At 45.4% G+C, this 24,626-nt stretch overlaps 1 protein-coding gene across 1 annotated transcript in view; it reads right to left on the bottom strand.

The window, feature by feature from the left end:
• Window positions 1–23,297, bottom strand: part of RYBP (RING1 and YY1 binding protein) — a 46,051-nt gene extending 22,754 nt beyond the window's left edge. The window contains exons 1-2 of the mRNA XM_054216546.1: window positions 23,092–23,297; window positions 22,013–22,138 (exon numbers count right to left, since the gene is read on the bottom strand). Coding sequence (XP_054072521.1) covers window positions 22,013–22,138; window positions 23,092–23,123 — 158 coding nt within the window. The 5' untranslated portion in view covers window positions 23,124–23,297. The remainder of the gene's footprint in view (window positions 1–22,012; window positions 22,139–23,091) is intronic.
• Window positions 23,298–24,626: the final 1,329 nt, after the last annotated feature.

Raw genomic sequence — 24,626 nt, forward strand, 5'->3', positions numbered from 1 at the left:
TAAAGGAAAAATCTTCAAAAGCACCACTAAGCAGTCCAACTGTGTTGGGTTTGGTTCTGGTTCAAGCGTATCATCCAGCTCTCAGCATCACAATATCCAGGCACCTCAGTCTTGGGTGTATTTATCATGACACCCCTTGTTTAGGTTTATTCCCATTTAACTATGGGGAAACCCTGACAAAAAGCGACTTGCTTGCTTGAGGATGACTACAGCAGAAGAAAATACATGAAGTTTTTCTGAGCCCCGGGACTACACCACACTGGCGACACACATCTCCCCGACTAGAAAAATTACTTGCTTCTAGAGATTTGCAAAAATGACTCAGTGAGATTCTACTATGTTATGTTGCTTCCTCCTCTAATTTCTTCCTGGATTTGTGCAGCTAATTGCTTATCACCAGAATTTCCAAGTTAAGGCAAGCTAAAAACAGAACCTCGTTTTTACTCAAACGCATCGCAGAAAACAGCGTGGACCGAGTTGGGCAACCACTTCCTAAGGAGCTCGTACCCTTGCTCTGCACCAAAGCTGGGGAGTGAAAAGAGCAAAAGCTTTTGGGGCTAGCATAACTGTGTGAGCAACTACACACATACAAACCATCTAGAGGAAAAACCAGAAAATATGTGCTCATCATCATCTCTTTTCACAATCTCTGAGGTCACTTGCAGCAGCAGCAAGTGCTAGGATTCAAACCAACACAAAACTTCCCCGTTGGGCTGCAATGCCCACGAGAGACAGCCCTGCCCACTTCTGCCACTGGCTTCTCAAACCCACTGATTCCCCCTCACCAGCGCTGGATGCAGCCACCAGCACCAGCCACAGCTCCGGCATTCGTGGTGAACAGTGACAAGGAAGGTTGTGAGCACTGAAACCCTGGCACAAGTATTTGCAGTCTGACCTGCAACCCCAAAAGGTCTATTTAACATCTTTAAAGATTGAGTGGCAGCTTAGGAAAAACATGCAGGCTCAAGTTCACTACCTGAAAATGGTCACTTCGGCTAGAAAACCTGGGGGTAGGCAAGGCAGGAAAGGTTGAAGCAGCCATCTTAACATTGCAATAACACAACTGCTCACTTTTCAAGTAAAGTTTCCTCAGAAGAAACTGAAATCAATCAAATAACACAGGAAAACGCATGGAAATTATCATTATGGCACAAAAACAAAGGCAGAAAAGCTTTTATGTGCCTCCTTTTAACAAAAGAAAGTCTAATTTTGAAACAGCTGCTTCACAGACTCAAGCCCACGCCCTGAGGCAGGGGCTAGGTCTGGTTTTGTTTCTGTTTATTTCACAGTTTCCCTGTTTATTCAGCTTCTTTCCTCTCCCGGTGGCAGCCAGGGCAGCACAGGGCAAGTAGCTTCATCCAAAACCAACAAGCAGCCCTCACCCCCAACAGCCGCTCCACGCTGCATTCTGAAACACAGGTAGCTATGATCTTCTGAACTTAGAAGAAGCTTCAAGTCTTTCCTAAAGAAAAAGGTAGTAAATCACCTCAGAGCTTGCTTGAAAAAAAAAAAAAAAACAACCTTTTTTTATTTCCCCCAAGTGTCATATTAGGCTGAAAGAAGGTAATGAAGGTGAAGAGGGGAAAGACAACAAGTTACACAGTCTAAGCTCAACGTAGCTTACATGCTACTTACACAACTGTTAAAAAAACACTAGCAGGAGTTGGAAGAGAAGTCTCTGCTCCTTCCCCGGAGGCTGCAGCCATTTCCCAGGGATGCTGGGTCACCAAATGCTTGGGAATCATCCGACATCTCTGCTTAGGGACAAATGCACTTCAGATGATCCATCCCACGCTGAAGTCTAACCACAGTGATACCAATTCCACCAACTTCAAGAGAACAGCTTTTGCTCTACACGGGCAAAGGACTGACTTATTGAGGGACTGCCGTGGTTTAGCCTCAGACGGCAACAAAGAACCACGTGTCGCTCGCTCGTGCCTTCCAAACACAGGAAGAATCGTAAGAAAAGGGAAGACTCTTGGGTTGAGACAAAGGCAGTTTAATAGAACAGCAAAGGGAACAGGCAAACAACAACAACAACAACACGGATAGGGGAATATACAAACGCGATTACGGAACCGCCACTCCCCCTGCCGCTCGCCGCTCGCCGGCAGGACCCGGGCCGCCCCAGCCCGCTTTTAAGCAGCAACTTCCTGCCCCCTCCCCCGGCAGCTCAGGGTGGGCGTGGCTCACATGGCATGGAATACCAGGAAAAGTTAACCCTATCCCCACCGGAACCAGGACAGGGACCAGGGCTGAAGGAAGAGTAACAACATAAACCCTTCAAACACACAGTTGTGGCAGGAACCCTGGACACCAAACATCCTTTGCAAACAAGTACACTCATTCTGACACCAATGGTAGAGCTCTCCTGCACGGATTTCCACAGAATGCCGGTGTTTTGACAGAGCACAAGTCTTGTTCTACTTCCTTTGGGAACAGTGCGCTTGCATGAAAGTGAAAATACAGTTCTCCTACCCTCAGGTACACCTAGCCAGCAAAAAAAGGAAGGTGACTGCAACATATATAAAACACCGTGCTACTTGCGATACTGTAATGTAACTAACAGCAGCAGTGCTGTGATTTAACACATCTGACACCAGGAGGGGACTTCAAACCCCTACACTGACCACAGCGCAGCCTGTGTGAGTATGTGCTCCCACTGGTGATGGCCATAGCCAGAGGATGGGTGAGCAGTCACAGCCACTGGCTGAGCACACCCGACACTCTCCGCAGGCTGTAGTCCACGTTCACGGTTGTGTTTTAGGCAGCAAAATGAAAGAGTAATTGTCACATGGGGCAAAGCGAGCAGCGAGGACTTGATGGTTGGGGCTGTGGTGTGGACTGAGACAGAAATCACACTGGCAGGAGAGTATACAGATGCTGTGCCGCTCCATGTTCAGCATTGTCAGGAATTGTTCTGTGGCCACGCATATATTCGTTGTGTGGATATACCTTCAGTCCAAACAGTGCTCTTCCATCACCACACTGCATCAATAGTCCCCTGTTCCTCTTGAGCAAAGGTCTTCGCAGTAAAAGCTAAAACAAGTTTCACCAAAACAGTCAGACTCCCATCAAAGTATTTCATGAAAGTAGTCACCAAGAGAAGGTGTGTCTCTGAAAAGCGTATTTTTAATTTAAACAGACATTGTCTCTTAAAGGCTACCATTTCAAGGACAGACATGTAGTGACATAAAATACCTGATAATAAGCTTACAAAAAGAACTTGAATCATCAAGTCTAATGAAGCTGGCCTGTTAGTGAGCAGCAGGCAAAGCATGCCCACGCACAGTGCCCACTGCAAAACCAGGACCAGGGCCTTCCACAAGTTATTTCTTCACTGCTTCAAAAACAAATAAAACCACCACAGCAGTTTCACAGGCACATTCATCCACCACTTTTATAAGACAGGTTCCAGCAACAAAATCCTTTTTCTTATTTTTTTTTTTTTTTTTATGTATCAGTAAGAACTTCAAGTCCTTTATTCCCCTCTGGTCCATTCACAGGAGAAAATCATTCACCTAACATAAAGTGGGGGGGGAGGGGGTGTGTTCAGAATTTTACAAACCAGCGAAGAAAAGCTCTCCATGCAGTTAAACTATTTTAATCCTATATGCGCACACCTTCCACACGTGCACGAACAGCCTGCCTGGGTTACAAGTGCTCAGTGATGAGTAAACCTTTTGGATGCTGCAATACCTATAACTGCATTTTGCAGAAAGCAGCAGCACCAGCAGTACTAGGGCTGTGATGGTCTGCTGGTTTAAGTTCAACAAGTTCTACAGGAAGACATAAGCTTAGTCTAAACCAGTCCCATGTAGTTAAAAAAAAAGTGACCTGCAGACTTGGAAGCCTGCTTTCAGGACAACCATACTTCATAATTATTGCAATCACAGCATCTCCCAAATTCTTTCAACCTGGATAAGGTGTTTTTACATCAGCTGGACTGATTTTGGTACTCCTCTATACTTCCCTCCCTTGTCACAGCTCTCAGGAGCAGCCTGTTCGTTACACAGGTCTGAGTGGGTAAGGAACATCCCGGATGCCTCGGGACAGAGGCAATGGCAGAAGACCGGCAGGCAAACATGCCTGGAAAAGTAAGAGAGAGTGAAAGAGACTGTGAATAACTAACACCTGCCTACCCACTGAAGTACACTAATTATAGAGAATAATTGAATGACTGCTTTCCTTACTCAGGGAGGTGCAGATAAGAGCTATGGGTCTTCTCATACTTTGGATGTGAGTTTAAAGCGCTCTCAGTTGGCAGCAACACACAGAAAAAAGTCACTGGCTGGGACAATTAACAGCTTCATTTTAAGTCGCTTTTGTTCAAGTGAATAACTCGTCTACTCAGACACACTACATGAAACAACCCTTTTTCAACTGAACAGATATATTCAAGGCACTCAGCTAAAACCTGAATGTAAAACCTGTAAGGCCCCCGACACTGGGAAGCAGCCATGCCATATTAGAACGTGGTGGAGCCCGAGCCTCGCCAGTTCTGCCCACAGGCGCAGAAGGTGGGAAGGGGACGAGGACGAGGGCTCCAGTGTCCTCCCGCCACCCCAGCAACACTCCGTTGTATCAACTCCTGCTTTTTTTAAAAACCAGATTCCCAGGGAGACTCAAAAACAAGACCATGCACCAGCTTGCAGAGAAAAAGGAGATGGCTACAAAATGAGTTATTTCAGTACATGCACAGACATGTGAAATGGGACGTAGAACTTAGTGCAGAGCAGTAAATCCTTAAATGAGATGTTGTAAAGTAAGGTACGGATAGATTTCACATAAGATGTTGTTTACTAGAAATATTCCAGGAAAAATGTATTTCAATTTAATAGACCTATGTTGATTTTATCCGTAACAGTGTCTGTCTACTCAATCACTATTTCTCAGAATCAGATGCTCAGTGGGAATTGAATTTCTTTCTGGAAACAGGTGTGAACAGTGGCTGGAGCTGTGTTCAGTTCTGCCTCACCTCTGTTATAAACAGAATACAACCTTCATTGAAACCTCTCTTCATTAAAACATCTCAGTTGTGGCATTTATTTTGTGACACTTGCTGCCTGAATTTAAAAAAAATTACACTTTTTTTCTATAATATACTTTACACAGTGGCTGAAAAGACTGCTTGCATAATGAGTATTATGCATTTCCCAAATAAATAATATCCTTGTAGGGGGGAAGATTACAAAGCCTTGAAGATTTTCAAGGCTGCAGATTTGGCTTCGAAAGCAAAGAGTCTGTGAAAACCACATGCCATCCCAAATCTTCCTGATAATTACATCACATCAGCACCCAAAGATCCCATCAGGAACGGTGCTCCACTGTGTATTAACAAAAGACAACCTGGCAAAATACACAATTTACCACCACAGTACTGTCTCTAAAGGAGGTGAAGAGCTTGACACCAGCTAAAAAAACAACCACAAAACACCCAACACAAAACAGCATGGATGCAGTTACACTTATAAAGCTGTGCTTTGGTTTGGGCAGCTTCTAGTCCTAAGATAGTTTTATTACACCAGTAAAAAAAAACAAAACAAAACACAAAAAAACCTTGAAAATGCAACTTTATTAGCTATCTTCAGCCCAGAGTACTTTGCCAGCACAAATATAGTTGTAGAGCATCTCAAGCTGAAAACCTACCCTAAGAAAAAAGCCCACCAAAATACCATGCAACTGAGTGATCGTCATGGAGATGTTTAAAAAACAAACAGTTCTCACACTGTAAACAAACACGTACTTTAAGTCACAAATGGCCCAAGTAACTCATGGAGAACAAAGACAGAAGTAAAGAAGGAAGTCCAAGTGGCAGCACAGATAAAAATAAGAGCAAGGGATTTGACAAACAGACCCCAGTGCCCACCAGTCCCCTACCTTCACATTTTGACAAATAACTTTCACAAGCCTGAAGAAGTTTCGCCTCTCCTTAAGTTTTTGTTGCTTTTATGATTCAGCCTTCCCTCTCCACTGGTGTTCCTCTAATCTCCACTCTGTCCCATATCAGACCCCAGCGCTGGTGGTCCCGGCACGCTCCAGCTCTCAACAGCCAACTCGGACACCAACCCTGTTCTGGGAAAGGAAAGTCCAGGTGCACCAAGCCCTGCTCCAGTCACCACGCCAGCCGGGAAACTTGGGCCCCCACCCGGAACAAAACTACAGCCTTGGATTTGCACTGGAAATAGGCTGACAGTGAAAAAGTGATTCAGTAAGTAAAAGAAGTCTGTATTAGTTTAAAGTAATTTCCGTTGAAAATTGAAGAGGTCCATTGCACATTTCAGATCTTGGAGTCCTGGGAGATTTTCACCCACAACTTCAACTGGTATCAGGGAGCAGAGAAGTGGGGCACCAAGTTTTGCAAAGGCAGCATCCATCCCACCAGAAACTACAGCCACAAAATTACACTTTCGACTGAGCTAATCAGCCACGTTCCAAACACAAGCTGCATTTATCTCCTCAAAACAGCAGACTTTTTTCTTAATTATTCAAGGTCAATGGCAGTGAATATTGAGCAAACTGACACTCGGGGAAGCACTGTAGATACAAAACTGGAGGGCAGGCAGCCTTAATAGTATCACATTTTAATATAAAGCTGCTCTTTCTAGACATGAGAAATACTTTCTAATTAATCACCAACCAATATGTTTGATAAGGTACCTTTTTAGAAACAGAAAAATCAAGTTCTGTACCAGCGTAATTCTCCCTTTTTCATAGATCCACAAACTCATTTAGGTTGGAAAAAACCTTTAAGATCATTGGGTCCAACCATAAGCCTAACACAAGTCCACCACTAAACCATGTCCCTAAGTGCCACATCTACATGTCAACTAAGAGAAAAAGTATTTTTAGATGTCGGAGTAAAGCAAAAGGGGTTAAGCCAACAGAAGCCAAGGGAATAATAATTACACTAATTTTTTATCAAATTCACCCAGAACTACAGTAACACCTCAGAATTTTGATCGTCTCTGTGTCCTTAAGATATTCACGGAAGTTAGTATAAACAACTTAAAGCATCACACTCCCAGTTCAATACGTACGAGACAGGAGGTCTCAGGTGCACAGTGCTACCTTGCTGAAATACATGGCTTTTCCAGACAGGTTCGAGCTTGTCACAAAACAGAAACTACTTTGGAAATCTCAATAACCATTTCAGCTTCTCTAGAAACACATACGGTAAAGAGCTGACAGAGTTTTACTCGCACTGTATAACAGAAAGGTAGTGCATAATTTCCCCGAAATTTCTATTCAAAAGCACAACAAAAATGCATATTATTCTCATGAGCTGTAGAGTTGTATTTCGTGCAGCATCCATAATTACACAGCAACTGAAGATTTCTGGAATCACAGAAGGAAAGAATAGCTCCAACAAGCCTCAAGTGAGCAGGGTTCTTGGTCTGACCCTGTCCTGATGCTACAGACATCAGAGAAAAAGGGGTGGAAGGGGAAAGGCAAGAAAGGTGCTTCCACAGTCTCATGATGGAACCAGCACAACAGCAACAAGCCTGCCCTGACCATAACGGTCCCAGGAAGAAAAGCATCATCCTTTAAATGCCCGGTGCAGGGATCGCATGGGGCTGTATTTCTTTCCAAGTTACATTCTAGTTTCCTAAGCTTGTTGATGACATTATATAACTATTAATTACACCACTGTTCAGCATGCTTTTAACTGCAACGATTCAAACTGCTTCCAGTAGCTCACTAATCCAAAGTACAATCCTCTTGACAGCAACTGACAGATTCAGAGTATTCAGTTCTAGCTGAAAGGAAGAAAAATCAAACCCCTCATCTGTCCACTGAACAAACAGCCAATATTCCTGCTGACCAGACTCGCAGCTTGGTCAGGGTCTGGGACAAGCTGCCGACAGGACTCCAAGCCTTGCACTACTGCACTAAGTGGCTCTCAGCCCAGCGAACAACAGATGAGGAGCAGCCCAGACCTACAGAGGGGCAAAACTCAGAATGCGGAGGAAACAGAAAGAAGTTAAGAGTGGTGGGACAGGTGAGGCAGTGAGCCACTGGGATCAGCACCCTGACGCAGTGGCATCTTGGGGGTTTTCCACCCTTCGAACGGCAGAGCTGGACCCTACCAGGTGCCCGCTCCACCACTCCAAAAGGTCCTCCCCCCAAAGGCTGGCTGTGCTTGTGCCCCAAAGCCCAAATCCACCCATCCAGGAGCAGCCAGGCGGCTCCGAGAGGCAGATGGAGTCAAGCTGTGCTAACACAGCCAAGGAAGATTTCTTCCCAAAGGCCATCTTTAAATTTAAAGGAAAAAACAGAAAATCGGGTCTCTGATGCATATTCGTTATCACAAGCACTGAAAGGTTTCAGTCATCAGCTACCGGCCCCAGCAGACCCCCTCCTCAGAGCCGTGCTCTGCCTTGGCCCTTCCCACCCACCCTGCCAGCACGAATCCTCCTTGCAAGCTCCAACACAATTCTACATGCATTATTTATCCCTCTTGCTAAGTCATGCAGTGGGATAATTACTTAACTATTGTAATGATATTTTGCAATGGCTGTACTCTATTATTCTAATTGAGTTTCGTAGGATTGCTTTTGCTGCATGTTTTGAGCAAAAGAGCATATTTTCCTGGAGTATAAAAAGATGAGTTTGACATTCATTTTAAGCCTAAGAGTTGGATGTCAAAAGTGAATTTTTAGGAGAATACCAACGTATTCTTAATTAAAACAATGTTGATATGTTACTCAGATTTTTGCCATCTCTGCTAACAACGACTGAAGACATGTTTTTTCATAAATCTAATGAAATGTAAAAATAGTTATTAACTAACTATTTGTAAGTGTTAATCAGAAAGTTTCTACCTTCCAATAGGATGTTGTTTTCCCGGTAAGACTCTTCCTTGTAAGACTTCAGTTAGCATAATTACCAAACGTTTGAAAGGTGAGAGATTTGGACCATTTCTATTCACAAACTAAAAGCTTAAGTCAAAACACATTTGCATGTCTTGCTTAACACCACATTAAATTTTACTAAGATAAATGCTCGGCTTAAGACTATGAGAATTGTTACAGTAAAACACTAAATAAAATCAGTCCTTTCCATATACTCAACGTGATATAAGCTACACAGCAGAGCAGCCCAATGAAGCAATTATTTATTTCTCACTACCCCCAGGATATTCTTCAGGCTATGCATGATTCAAGATGTACTTGTAACAGTTTTGTGAAGCGATGAATAGGATTTTAAAAAACACAATAGTCCCAGTAGTTCAAAACTGGTAAGAAAACTTCTTCTGCCTCAAGCCAGAAATTCTTCCAGGAGGAACCTCACTTTAAAAGCTGCTAATGATAATACTCGGAACTAGAGCAGGGAGGAAAAGCAGGAAGCCACTGATAATCGGCCATCTTACCTATTAATAATCTGCCGGCTCTATAAGCAAAGGCATGGATACAACTCCATGGAGAAGGAATATAATCTTTTTGATCCAAGTGAGCACACAGATATATGAAGACTAGCATATTTGTACACTAACATCAAAACCAAGAATTTTATACAGTTGGCAGGAGAAAGACTAAACTTTAGACAGATGAGACTCATTGAGAACTACAGCTCTGCAAAATTTGATTAATATGTTGGACTTTCTGGGTATTTTGTTTGTTTCTGCTTAAAAACAAAAAATGTTTGGTCACCATCTAAGACGCTTACTTTGAAAAAAATAGTTTTATCAGTCTCGGCCCCTGTTCAAACTTTAGAGGCTCCAGGATGACTGCGTGCAACAAGCAATCTGAGGAGTCCTGTGCTACAGACACAGATCAAGCTCTTCCCCCGAGTCTCATTTAGGGCTTTATACAATACAATTCATTTCTCAATTCTTTTTTATCTATTAAAAATATCTCCCTGGAAAAAAATCAGTCTCGGAACAAAGCAAGATCACAAAAGATAACCACGTTAAGTTTCATGTCAACTTATTCCCTTCTCGATGCATCTGTCTTTGAGCCCTGATCCAGCCCTTGCAGCTGAAAGCAAAGTGCTGCACCGACTTCTGCAGCCTCTGGACACAATTCAGAAAAATCAATGCAAAGAGCAAAAGGTCACATTCTCCACAAGTGTCAACCACCTGTCGAACCAAGATGGAATTCCAAATGCTAGTACACTCCGAAATAAAATGACCAACTGCTATTAAAGCAATTTCGGTGCCCATATTCCCACACCCATGACTAAGTAAACCTGTTCCTTACACTATATGCCTCTGTGTACAAAAATACAAAAAAAAACCCACTCACGCTTGTGACAGGCTTTTAAAAACAAGTAAGTGTAGTACATAGCTGTACAATTTCGTAGCTTTGAATTCAGAGTGCCAGCGGGAATGTCCGTCTGGCTTACAACGCAAAAAAAAAAAAAGACAAGAGGGGAAAAACTAAAGAGATGGAAATAAAAACAAACTACTGCTAGGTGTTATCCCTCACTCTCCCCGCACATTAGGAAAAGTCCTGAGAACTGGCACAGAACTGTAACAGGTACCTTGTTATGGAAGGTTTTCCACGACTTGCTTGACACATCTAGCTGTTGGCAGAAGTAGCCTCTCCCAAGCACAAGCTGTGAGACTGCCCTCACATCTTCCATCGTTATAAACGCATACGCTGAACACAAAGGTGTGATTTCCCATGCATTTACAAGGGTAGGTAGGCAGCATACAGGCACGATGTTCTACTGCCCTGTTCACTGTTGATTTTTGTATCAATTCATTAATTTGTAATTGGAAAAAATGTCATCCTCTTCATACAGACAGGGAAGCTTTTGTTTATAATAAAGTTTCACTATCACTTCTTTGAATGCTGGTTGAGTAACAGTGACTCTCAGCACAGCAGCATAAATTCCCAGCACACACTTGTACGTTCCCAGACAATGCAACCCAGGAGTCTAAACGAACCCTTCATAGGTCTAAACTTCTGAATACGAATGCGTGGTCCCAGCTTGCAGAGGCGTTGCGAAACTGTCACTGTCAATAAGTCATTTAACAAACCTCAAAATTCCTGTTTGAGTTGTGGCATTACAGACTATCCCTGTGGATAGCCCCGTAGTCCCACAGACACTGATAATGCGCATCTCGGATGCATTAGATCTTCTTGACCTCAGAAGTTAAGCAACTTACAACTAACTTGAGTCACATCCGGTAATAAGTACTTCTAATTAATGACTCTTAATTGCTGCCAGAGTACTGTATTCCCACACCCATGATGAAGCATGTTTCTTACTCTGCTAACCCACATGTAAAATTGTGCAACTCTAACAATCCCATGCCTTTAGCACCCACACAGCACAGAGCTGTGCCATTCCTCAGGTGCTTTAGGAGCGGAGACATCCCTGTACACAATGGTGAAATGAAGTGTACAAAGTCTACCCACCACATCGTCCCAGCAGTTGTATCATCATTTTTCTTCTTGTTGCCTGTGCCCTTATTTTTAAACAATTATCTATATAGTTCAGAGAAAGGAATATTGGTTTTTAAGTCTGACTTCACGTGCAGTTTTTGAGATGACACTTCAGTATGTGAAAGTGTTTTCCAAAAATTAACTTAACCTCCGATACGCCACATGCGGTAGGGACTTCTTACTACCTTTGCTTTACAGACAGGTAAACCTATTCATGTGAGTGACCTAAGCGTCCAGAGTCATAGCGAGTTAAAAAGGGGGGGGGAAGGGAAAAAGTCCCCACAACAGGCGATGCCCTGGGTGCCACCTCTGTGGTTGCAGTGCTGGCAAGTACACAGAAACACGCACCACTCATCCAGAATGACGTTTTTCTGACAACAGTTATAGTTTCATTATATGTCACATGGGAATTAACCATCTCTGGACACTGAGATACTGCTTATACAAGGTTCACAGCCCTCTATCCCATAAGAGGAGCACTCCTGCCCACCTTGGGACAAACCCACACTTCTTCCCCATGGAACCACCACTACACCATCTCCACCGAGAGGCAAGAGCCCTGAAAGGAGCAAAGCAGCCATGAAGGAACAGCTACTTGCAAGTTAACTTGTCCTCCCTGGCCAAATGATGATGCCCATCACCTGGAGCACACCAAGCTACCTTTAAGCTAACTCATAACTTCCACCGCACAACAGCACACCACCCAGCCGGGCCTTGGACAAGCCACCCGATGCCATCAGACACTATTAGAGTAAATTCTGCAACCCACCATCTTCACTTGCAACATTTCTCCTCTGATTAAGACCCACCGTCCTTCGAATCTCACGCTGACATCGGGCAGCTGCCAGTCTTTCCTACACAAGTCAAGTTACTTGTGTCTAAAATGTAATTTTAAAAACTGCCAGGCTGTTCTGTTTTCCCTCTACATGTTTAGGGATCACCTGGGTTTTTCTCTACTCAGCTAGTTGGAATTAGTTCACATGCACTTCAGTTTGGTTTGCGATGAAGAATCCAGAAAATCTGATTAGTTTTTCAAGAGATCCTCTGAACAGAGATTCATGAGACCTCATCCAGATACTTCTTGCAAAAGTTCTTAGAACCACCAGGAAACTTTTCTCGTAGGTGGACCAAGACTTGTAACGAATGCTTGACACACATGAGTCTACTCAGTAAACCTGTCATTACAGATAAACAAAACACACAATTCCTCCAAAATAATTCACCATTTTTATGACAAGCAGTTTTATGCAATACAGGTTTATGAATTGCTAACACTATGCTGAACTGGAAACATTTCCTAGAGCTTATTAAATATTGTTGTTAAATTGATCCACACCCATGACTGTTACAGATAACAAATGAAAGCGGGTTTGTTTCTCCGTAAGGCACTTGTAGTAACTGAGCAATAGCAGCAAACAGGCACCAACCCCAGCTCCCTGGCTGTATTAGCATTACAGAGGCAAACCTCCCCTTCTGCTGCTAATGATGTGCTCTACCCTGTATCCCCAGGAGACAAATGACTGCACTGGCTGATTGACTCCATCACAGGGCCATCATCCATCAATGTATTGCCTCTCTCATTGAAATCTCATCTCGGGAAGGGAAAGTGCTCAGTACCACTTCCGAAAAAACAGTGAAAGCACTTTCAGAATAAGAGCTCCAGGATACATAATTAGAGCCAAATGTTCAAGCAGAAACACACATTTCCAACAACCTGAACATATACACATGCTTTGTCCAAGCAGGACAAATAAGATTTATGTCCTTCTGCTAATCCAGATGATTTTTATTAATTTTTTTTTTAAACAAAGGAATGAAACACCTACCATAGACAGAAGTTTCTTGATCAAATTAAAACAGACAGGGAATACAATCATGCAGATTAAAGAACAGCAACTGGACGATATTTAGCTAGATGATTTGCTAACAGGTGAATTCCAGCCTCTTTTACACATGCTCAAATCATACTAACATCATACTATTCCCATTGACACCTGCAAATAAAAGTGAAAGAAAATACAAATCCTTCCATGTATTTATTTGGTACATAGCTAAAAAAAAATTTAAAAGGGAGTAATCCTATTCAATCAAGAACTACCCTTATAATTTAAAAAATACTGCATCTTCAGGGCCCAGAGTGCAGGGGATAACCCATGCTCAGCGCTCATCAGGCAACGTTCCCATCAACATTGCAACATCACTGAAGCCACCAGATCCGAGTACTTTTACATCCTACATCCACCTCCCTGACTCAACTATTTCAAGTTGCACGTGAATTACCCAGAAATAGTTCCACCCGCACAAAAATAATTTTGTTCAGGAAAAATATTTCAGATTATGATCAGTCTTATGTCTGTCTACTCAACAATATAAATCTGAAGAAGGCAGCTTTAGCTCAGGCAAGATTATTTTGTCTCACTTAGCACCTCTGCATGATACAAGCAATCCATCATAACTCTGAAATCCCGAAGAACAATCTGCTTCAGAAAACACTTCTAAACATTTATTCCTTGTTTACCCCTACACAGAATCCAAAACTGACTTATTTTGCTTCCACTTTTATTTAAAGACAACCAATCTGATAAGATCCTCAAACTAAAGTTTCTAGAACTCCTGAACATATTCCCATCTAAGTTGTAAACATAGTTTCTGGAAGTTTGCACCTCCATATAGCAACTGACACAAAGCATACACTGTGCTTACTTAGATGTGGAACATTTCAGCTCTCAGCAAATTGCCATAAAATGTATGCTTCAAAATGTTTCTCTGTCTGAAGGTTAAAATCAATTTGACTATAACAAGACTACTTCTTCTGCAGTAAAGAACATAATTACAGATTTTTAGTATTTTGATCCTTGTAGCACAGGGGGTTAGTCCACAACCTCAGGCCAGTGCCCCAAATCAGGCCACATGCGCTTCAAAATCAGGTCTCCTGGTTTCACAATCCATACTTTAGATCCCTACAACCTCTTTTTATCACACCTTTCCAGTATTACTTAACAGAAGATCGGCTGTGGGTGTACTTTTAACTTTCAGAAATACAGGCAGCACTTCAATAATAAAATACTATGAAAACAATGCCCAGTTTTAGCCAGTTAGTTTTGTTATTTCTAGGAAGGAGTTGACACCTGACTGAAGATACTAAGTTACTGAAGAGTCAAACAAAAACCACCAGGCCAGCAAGGAAAAGTGATGCTTTTCCCTCTCATTTATATTTGAGCTAGTCAGAACTACAATCTTTCCAACGTTTAACAGGCAGTGAATTTGTTGATGTACCAATTAGCACTCTGCTACAAAGAACATGCTCCTAATTAATAGCCAGCTTACGGGAAGAGCTATGTTAAGGATTTGGTGGTACCTCCAGCCGCGCCAAAAAAGTGTGAAATGAGCTCTGGTTGATGCAAAGAAAGTCTGTCTGCACAAAGAGACAATCAATGTATTTTGCATGTGTCACTGTAAAAGGAACTCACATAAATGTAATGAAGGCATTTCCACATTATTTCTGTCACACTGTGTAATCCTGGACATCTGCTTAGGATAGCATGTACAGGCTACTGAGTATTTGAGGTCTGCTTTTTTTTTTTGCCATGTCCTTAATAGACATGAAGGGGCAATAATGATAATTTGCCCTTACCTATCTGAAACATGCACACTTTAAACAAATCCTCACAAACCCTCCTGGTAAGACCACTTCCCTCTGGTAACACCCAGATTTCTCTTCTTACCTTGTGAAGAAGGCAGCCAGTGCAAAGAGAGACGTAAAGTACAGCTGCAAGACACAGCCACAGAGTTTGTATGAATCTTATTTCAGGTCAGAGCTACGCGTTACGAAACTCCAGCACACCTTGCGAGTGACCTACATTGCGAGACTGAAACACACTAACCTATAGAACCACCTGAAATCCCGCAAAATAGGTCAGTGGGTTTCCTCGTAAGAAGAATTATGCAGACAAGGAAAGATGCACATAATAAAGGACATGCAGAGCACATCCTTCGCCGAACCCAGGAGCACTCTGCAAGCCACTGTCTCTCGCCCTGCTGCCATATTCCTGAACACCAGCAAGACTTCCCAGAAGTGCCGTGAACTTCTGTGTTTCTTATCGATGGACCATGAAAGGACCTGTCTGCTTGTTCAAGTAAGATGGAGCAGGAAGAAGAGGAGCAGCACTGCAGCAAGGAATGGCAAGCCTACAAGCAGCAGAACTGTTTAATTCATGTTGCAGCAGCCCAAGTACAAGTGATACCTGATTCACAATCAGCCTGGAGTTACAGCAGGGTATCCAGGCTATAGCTGGATGTGGCCAGCTAAAATAACCCATCCACAGCACACTACTTGCCAGCCTTCATCCCTCACTGGTCTTGGATCCCATGCATTGCTTTGAGGGACCTAACAGTTCAGCCAAAACAGAGTCCCACAGCACTACGAGCTGCTGGGGAACACGAACAGGCAACACAGGTCAGCCAAGATCCCACAGGAGCCGAGGGTGGCCGCAGAGAACCACACTTTGCATCCACCACCTCCCTGCTCTCAGCTATTGCAGCCGTCAACACCACAAACACGCTTTTATATTTCCAGTTCATACAAGGTTCCACTTACTAGGTGAACCCTACATCAGCGTGCATATACACATGCCAGTCGTGCAAATGCAGCAGCCCCTCTGCAGCCGGCTGACAGGAACATGAAACAATCAGGGCAATTAAGAAAGGCACGCAGAGAAAGTTGCTCAGCATTCCTCTGCCTACCAGTTCCCCACGAGGACCTGCTGAGAGCCAGGGCCAGTATCCCAGTATCCCAATGTCTGTTTACAGCAATAAAAGAAAGTTACATGCCCTCTCCTCCTACACGCACATACATACTTTGACTTAGATTCCCATCTCCCAAAAAAGCAGTCTCTGGAGGAAGGGAAAAATTAATAATATCCATGCTGCATATTATCAGCGATAGATTAACACGCTCAGTGTCACAGTTTATCTATTAGATCTTTATACAGTTTCCAACAGAAATCAGAGATTGATCTTCAAACCCCATTATCCACAATCTTTTAAGCTAGATGGGTAATCCACATGAAAACTGTAACACAGGTTTTACTGTTATTTTAACATTTTTCCCTAATTAAAAAAGACCACAACAGGTATAGCTATTATAGGATCCTCTCCAAGTGATAGAAGCAAAGTGAGTCACAGCAGCCACCACACTACCTGCTGTGTTTGACACCTGCAGCGTTTCAAGCACACAAATTTGACAACCATAGCAAAGGGATATTGCCAAGGTGCTGCATATCAATACTGAGGATCTTCACTGCTGAGAATGATTCCCCAGAGGTGCTGAGACCCAAGAGAAATCCTGGGGTAACAGTAATGAGATCATTAATACCAGAGCCAAACACTAGCAAAGAGCAAATCAGGACACAACTCTTATTTCTTTCAAAAGCGCTGATGTACAAGACATCAGTGTTATGCTTGCACCAGAATGACAGATAGTAGCTGATCTGAAACTGAACAGCTTCATCTGCTCAGATGAAGTCTCACAGACTAACTCTATGCTAGTTAAAAAAAATAAGTGTAATATGAATCTGTACCAGTAGCCAGTTTATAAGGGATCAATACCCCAAGCCACATGGCTGAGACACCTGCGGTCCAGCAATACAAGTCAAACTTGGTGTACTGTCAAACCTCAGCCCCAGAATTTGGGGGTTGCTGTGAACCATCAGCATCGTCTGCTTGTAAGAGGTTAGGTTTGCAAAAGGCTCCTCCTGTCCTTAGCTCCCATGCCCTGGCGGGTTTGCCAGACCTAGCAAAAATACTCAAAAATCTACAAACTCAGAAAGTAACAGCTAATTACTTTTAGACAGTGCTGGTAAACAACGTGTGAGACAAGAGAGGCCTGAAGAACTTGCGTGCAGGCAAACATTTTGCAAACAGGTATCAAGCATTCCAGCACTCAAAACCACCTAGGCAGAATTATGCTGTTCCCATCCATTACCAACAAAGCTGTCCCCAAGGAGGCACGTCTCCAGGATCTGGATGGCCCTGTGGAGCGCTGGCACAACTCCAGGCTGGTACAGACCATGCTTTGCTCCACCTGATCCAACTGCCACTTAACTTCAGCGATCAACAGGAAAAATAGGGATGACTTAACCATAGATCTAAATGGCCAATTAGTAAAACAAATATTCCAGAGTAAAGGCACCGATGTCCCTTCCACAACAGCTTTTTCCAGACAAGTCACGTACTCCATTTTTATAGAAAATAACCCACTTAAAGGCCACTATGATGCTAAATAAAACCCACCTTAACACAGGTGAAAGCTACTTAACTTGAAAGAATAGAGTGAAACCACTTTGCTTCTAACCTGCTACACAACAAAGCAAGCATTTTTAGAAGAACAGTCCTACAAATAGACAGCAAATAAGCAGGGCATACTTTATTTGTATGGTGGTCTGGATCATGAGCCTGATTCCTCATTCCAGGAATAGCAGGACTATCTGGTGTCTATTCTGGTCAGCCCAGCTTGGATGCAGAACAAGAGAATACTTTTCAATGGTGACATGGACAGTAGTTTACGTCCTTCAAGGTGCTAGCTTATATCCTGCCAACATGCAAAGGAATTTTCTGGAGAACTGATGGGGAACAAAGGCCATTCCAAGACACCTGTTCCACACAAGAGAAAATTCACTTTAAAATTCTGGTGAATTGTTTCAACTCGACCTCCCCTCAAAAGAATGGCAGAAGAGTGAAACATGGACGACCTATACTCCCCGAACCCTCCACAATGTTCAAATCACTCGATGCAATCTTCAAACTATGCACTTCTGGTATACAGGTATTGGCAACAAATACAACAGATTGCTTACTGAGAGCATGCCTTACAGAGGACACACACACTACAACTTGTTAATTTCATATTAAAAAGTCCCATTGTTTTGTTAATTGGCATATCAGACATCCAGTTGTTGATCTCTCATCTGCCACTGACTTTTTTTGGTGCATTTCTCTGTAATCAAGGCACACTGATGATAGAGGGTGTGAAGTCTGGACAAGGAAAGCACTTGTTAGAGAAAAACTAACATCAGAGAAGCTCCATCACCTTGCGCAGCCATGCCCGGGAGGAGAGATGAAGCTACAAGAAGAGGTATATAGAACACAACATAGAGAAACCATCAGAGAACCGAAGGGGAGGAGAACTAAGAATACCATTAAGAAAAACAAACAGAAGTAGGGAACCATCATCTACCCTCAAATAGGAACACACAGCTCCCCATAACGGGAAATACAAGGCCAAATTCTACCCTCACATTCCTAGGAAATCCAAAGTAAACTTTCCTTCTGCGTTTGAAGAAGTAACGGATATTGGAAGGGAACGCATGTCTGTGGAGCAAAGTTCCTGGCAGAAGTTTTAATTCAAGCCTTCTCTTGTGTGCAGGAGCTGGTGGGGCTACACCAGAGCAAACCACCAGAAGAACCACAGGAGGCAAGTGGAAGTGGTGACCAGCACCAGTCCCCTGTGCCCTTACACCAATACAAAAACCTCCCGGAAAGAAAAAATTATTGTATACCCCAGCAAAGACACTACCATTGCTCACTCCCAAGCCAACCAGTTAAATCATTGTCTCACCCAACTGAATGTTGTGTTGAACATAGCTTGTATCTTTGCTGTGACTCTCACAGAAGGGAAACGGTAGAAAAATTCAACATACTTGCCTAAATAGGGCATAATAATGTTTAACCGTAAAATAGCAAGAATAAAGTTGAGGAAAGCTGAGTTAGTGCCGTACTGTAACAAATCCAGTATTCAAGTAAGTACTACAGGTTTAATGCAATCTTTGCACGACATCTCCCAATTCTCTAGAGATGGATTTGACCTCATTTTTATTTAAAAGTGCAACTGAAATATTTATAAACAGCCCCGTGAAAAAGTATTCAGGTGCAATTTAACTGTTTAGCATCTGCAGTGACTTTGACTTGCCACGTCAACTCTAAAACTCCCTGTGTTTGAAGCTCCTTTTACGAGATCCTAGGGAAAGAGGATAGTTGGATCTAAGAAAGTAAAACTTCTAACTGCTGCCAGCCACCCCTCCCACACACCAACATATTATATCGTCTGAAAAAATATACACACAGTGAGAATTAGCTAACGTCCTAACTAGTTCTCAAATCAGAGAATATTTATCAGTGAAAGTAAATTCTACAGCAAATAACTGGCTTCACAGGGGAAGGGGTGGGGGGGAAGTAGGTTATACCAGATCTTAATAAAAAAAAATAGGCATATTGTGATTGCCCACAGTAATTTGGTGAAAACCAGTTGCCTCACATCTACGATGTCCTTCACTACTTTGTTGAGTTTTTTTAAAAGTGAGTTTGATCAATAACACTTATTGGAAATTTAAGTAAGCCTAATGAAGCAAGGCATCTTTAAATGTGGAAAAGTGTCATCAACTTGTCAAATTGCAACTTAAAAGTCAAGCTCATCAGACACCTTATATTTCAAGTAATAAATTATCATTCACAACTTGTTAAGTATCTTTACATCAGTCATTTATTTAAAAAATTCCGAAGAATTTCCCCAGCGTTGACTCGTACGTCACATACTGTAGCACTCAAAGCAATACCACAACAAAGAACTCTGACCTCCCAGGACTTCTCAACATATGACAATCACTCACAACGCTCAATCACTCCTGCTTTCAGTTATATTTATTCATAAATGATATAAATATGCAAGACGACGTGATGGTGCATTGAATATTTTAAATACTTTCTCAAATTCTACAAACAAAAGTAATTTAAAAAGCAGCAAAAATGAATAGAAAGCTGATGAATTAAATGAATTAAAATTAGAAGCCATTCATAAGGGTCCATTAAAAGCTAAACAGAAGTACAATGTTCTAGACCTGAGGATCACATCTGCAAGTAATGCTACAGTTCTTCACCCAAAATCATCAACTGCTATCCCTCTTGAGGGCCCTTTAAAAGACAAAACATCCTACTACCTCAATAAACAGTTTGAAAATTATCACTAAAACAAAAAAAAGGGCAAGAGAAAGCTGCTGCTCCCAAAATGAACATCAGCATGGTGGCCAAATGACAATGATCGAGTCTGATAGAAGACACAACCCATATGGACTCCTACATCTCATTAAGGCTCTCCTCCTACAAACACCCATGCACATGCTTGACGCGAGGCTGTGAGGACTCACAGCGACTGCAAGGCTACGCACTGTAGTAGCACAGTTAAAGACCAGGCAGCTGCAGAATCACCGAGTTTCACCTGAGCCAAACAGGGAAGCCAAGGAAAACAGAAAACCACAGAAATCAAGCATTGACAAAACAATATTGAACAAAACCAGTGAAGAATCAGCTCTAGGTGCATACAGAACATTACTGTCCCAAAAGCTCGACCTTACTCAATGCTATAACTACGCTACTTAGAACTGTTTTAAGCTCAAGACCTCTATATATTTTGTAAAAAGCACAGGGATACTTGTAACCAACGTGCATCATGAAACACACAGTGAAGTACTACAGCACTCTGTTGCGGTAACTCAGACAGTTTCAATGGCCCAAAAGCATGCTCCCCATTAAAAATGTAGGCACTTCACATTGTTTAAAGCACAGCCTGAACAATAACCAACCAAACATGCTTCCACCTCCTTTGTCAATCAAGTCAAGACAGCCAAGTCATGCAAACAGCCTGCTGATGAGAGCATCTCAATACGCTGCTTCACTCAAAGGAGGAAAATGATGCCTTTCACAAAGGAAATCTTTTGGACTACTTCCTTGGCAAAGCAGAGCAACGGGAACTCAAATTTGGAAGGTACAATATGAACATAATCAGAAGTCAACATGGTAGAACAAATCAGAAAAAGAAAGAAAAAGCAGAGCACCACACGCCCGTTGTAGCACCAGATGATATTTCCAGGACAAACTTTCTGAACCCATTAACTGGGAGAGTGCAAACTTTGGGGGGGGGGTGAAGGGGGAGAGGGTTGAGGTTAAATTAACTACTGTATTTCAGCTTCACCATCTCGTAAAGACTTCCACAGTTACTCAGTGCGAGGCAATCAGAGAGACCTGACAGCTAAAGCTTTCAGCAATCCGCACCATTCCCACACTGAACACAAAGCCGATTCCTTTCGGATGACAACAGACACCGAGAGATCAACATCTCGGGAAGGGAGCTGTTGTTCTCGTGGCAGCTTTAGTTTCAGCCGTTTCCTTTCTTGCTCCCTAATCCTCAATCATTTCTACTCCTGTAGAAAACATAGGTAAATCTCCACCCAAACCACAGAAAACCATCTGCCACAAAGTACAGCCAGAACATTTCTGGCTGCCTGCAGATCTCCATGAGGTCCTCTGTACATCAGCGACAAAAAGGCACAGAACAACAAAAAGATTCAGGTCGCCACCACATCCACGAAACATGTCTTCCAGCTCCAATTAAATGCTTGAAAGAGAATTTTTAAAATCCACACGCTTTTGAACGGGGACAGAAGGGACTGCATCGGGGGGGAAAGGGGGGTGCAATCAGCCGATATCCAGGCAATAGCGGAAAAAAAATCAACAAGTCGGTGGAGCCCAGCGCGGAGCAAAGGCTGTGTCGGAAGGTGCAGACGTACCTTGTGGAGGTGCCTTTCCTGACATCGCAGATGCTGCATTTGAAGGCTTCAGCGCTGTTCCTGAAGGTGCACACGCTACAATCCCAAAAGCCTTCATCGGCTGCAGGTTTGGCTTGCCTTTTCGGCCTTGAGGAGGGGGAGGGAGAGGGAAAGCGTGTGTGTGCGCGTACGTGTGTGTTTGGGGAGGAGGAGAGAGGCGGCGGGAGGAGGAGAGAAAGAAAACACACACATGAGAAACCATGTTACAGAGCCCCAAAACCCAGCGCCTGCTCTGCCCGCCGCTCTCCCCACCCTCCGTCCCCCCCGCACCCGGGAACGGCCGACAAACACCTACCGGGGCCGGCTCCCGGAGAGGTGCGGTGCGGCCCCGCCATCCGCCCCCGGCCCCGCGCCGCGGGAGGGCCCCGCCGGGCCGGGCCGAGCCCCGCCGGGCCGGGCCACCTCCCCCGGCACCGCGGCGGGGGCCGCCCCCCTCCCCCGGCGGGAGGGCGAGTTTGAAGGCTGGGAGGCGCCTTCCCTCCTCCTCCACCTTGTTAAACCTCCCTTTGTCTGGGAGCAGCGAGTGCGCGGAGCGGGAGTGCGAGCGAGAGGAGCCGCCATGGCTGCTCCTCACACCACACCAGCCCTGGCACCGGCGGCAGGCAGGGAGACACCGGCACTCCTCCTCCTCCTGCTGCTGCTGCCCTTCCACGCTCCCTCCATCTTAGCAGCCTCCCTCCCTCCCCGCCCGCAGCGTCCCCCCCCCCCTCAGCCCCGGCCCCCCGTGTACCTGGCGGGGCGGCGCGGGCACGCCGCCCCCCTCCCCGCCCGCTCCCTCCATCTTAGGAGCCCCTCGCCGCCACTGCCGTCCCCCCCGTCCCCGCTCCCCCGCCGCGGAGCACACGCACGCAACTACCAGCCAGGGGCCTACCCACCGCCATCCCCTCCCTCCCGCCCGCCGCGCCAGCGCCCAGCCGGGCCCACCGCCGACCGGCGGGGCACGGGCGGCCCCCGCCGCGCTCCCTCCATCTTAGGTGCCTCTCCCCGCCCGCCCCCGCGCAACCCCCCCACAGTCCCCGTCCCCCCCCTCCCTTGCTCACCTGGTCGGGCTCTTCTTGTCGCCCATGACCATGGATCGGGGCCGCCCCTGCCCTGCGCACAAAGAAAGAGGCGAGGGGGAGGGGGGACGGGGCTGCCTCCGTCCAGCAGGCTCCGGCTGCTCCTCACCCCCGCGCCGCCGCTCCTGCCGCTGCCAGGCTCCGCTCCAGACTAGCAGCGCAGCGCAGCCCGGCGCCCTCCCTCCTCCTCCTCCCTCTTCTCCCTCCCCGCGCCGCTCCGGCGGGCGGAGCTCGCCGCCGCGCCGCGGCCAATGGGGGCGGCCCCGCCGCCAGCCCCGGCGGGGAGGAGAGCGAGGAGCGCCCCCCGCGCCGCCTCCCCGGCGGGTCCCACCTCCGCCCCCGCCCGAGAGCCCCTTCGGGCCGCCTCCCTCCCTCCCTACCCCCCGCACCGGGACCCCGCCGCGGCGGGAGGGCGGGCTCCGCTCAGGCGGCCCCTTCCTCTCCCGTCCCTTCCCCCGCGGAGGGCTCGTTGCCTGCCCGTCCCTGCGGCAGCCCCTGAGGGGAGAGCGCAGCCCCGGCCTGCCCAGGGGCGGTGGGGGGGAAGCAGGCCCGCTCCTGAGGGAAGGGCTGCCGGGCCCCGCCTCGCCGCCGCGCTGGAAGTTACCCCGTAGGGCCGGGGCAGCCGGGAGCGAACTCCTGCTCCGTGCCCTCTCCTGTGCCCTCCCGAACACCTCGGCTGCTGCCTTTATGAATTTCCTTCCCCCTTTGCGTCAGGTCACTCGCCTGCACAGCACCCGATGGCGCTGCATTGGCCTTCCAGAAACGTGCCCGTCGATCCCTCGGTGGTCTATCAGCTCCCCCCAAAAGCACAAGCTGTGGTTCTGCAAAACTCCTGGGTTGGCAAAAAGTGGCACTTCCCAAAAAGTAGAACTTCCCAAAAAACACCAATCCAGCCCCAGGCTTGGCCTTGCTCCCCCTGCACACTGAGGCTGCAGAAGCACTGGCAGGGTGGGCTGGAAGGGACGTGGCAAGGACAAGCCCTTGCCATCTTTGCTGAGCCACTTTTCAGGCAGGGCGGGCTCCTCAGGAGATGTGGGACACGAACAGCTCGGGAAGGGCAGCAGTAACGAGCGATAAAGACAAAAGTTGGTTCAACCACTCCTAGCCACGCAAGCCTTGCAGGGCAGATGTTTTTTCACCATATTTTCCCAATTTCTCAGTGGCGACTAAGCCAAGCGAAGAGCAAACTTCATCCCCAGGCCAGAAACTGGGGCCGGTGTCTGCCTGGGGCCGTGCCCGGAGAATGGGGCTGTAGGGCCAGGGTGAAGACATCTGAGCAAAGTAACCACCTATGGCTGAATACAAGGAAAATAAAAAGCAAACCAATGTAAGGGGCTGAAGGCAGGATACGCTCCTACCATGACAGGGGTAAAGCATAACCCTGTCCTGTGCTTTAAAGTGATCTGGACTCACTCATAAGCCACAGAAGTTTTTCCTCCTCCACTGGTGCCCATCTTAACAGTCAGATCAAACAGACTCACCTCTCTGCCTTTAATAGCTGCATGTAATCCACTTAC

This window comes from Rissa tridactyla, chromosome 10 (assembly GCF_028500815.1).
Source record: "Rissa tridactyla isolate bRisTri1 chromosome 10, bRisTri1.patW.cur.20221130, whole genome shotgun sequence".
Classification (NCBI taxonomy): Eukaryota; Metazoa; Chordata; class Aves; order Charadriiformes; family Laridae; genus Rissa; species Rissa tridactyla.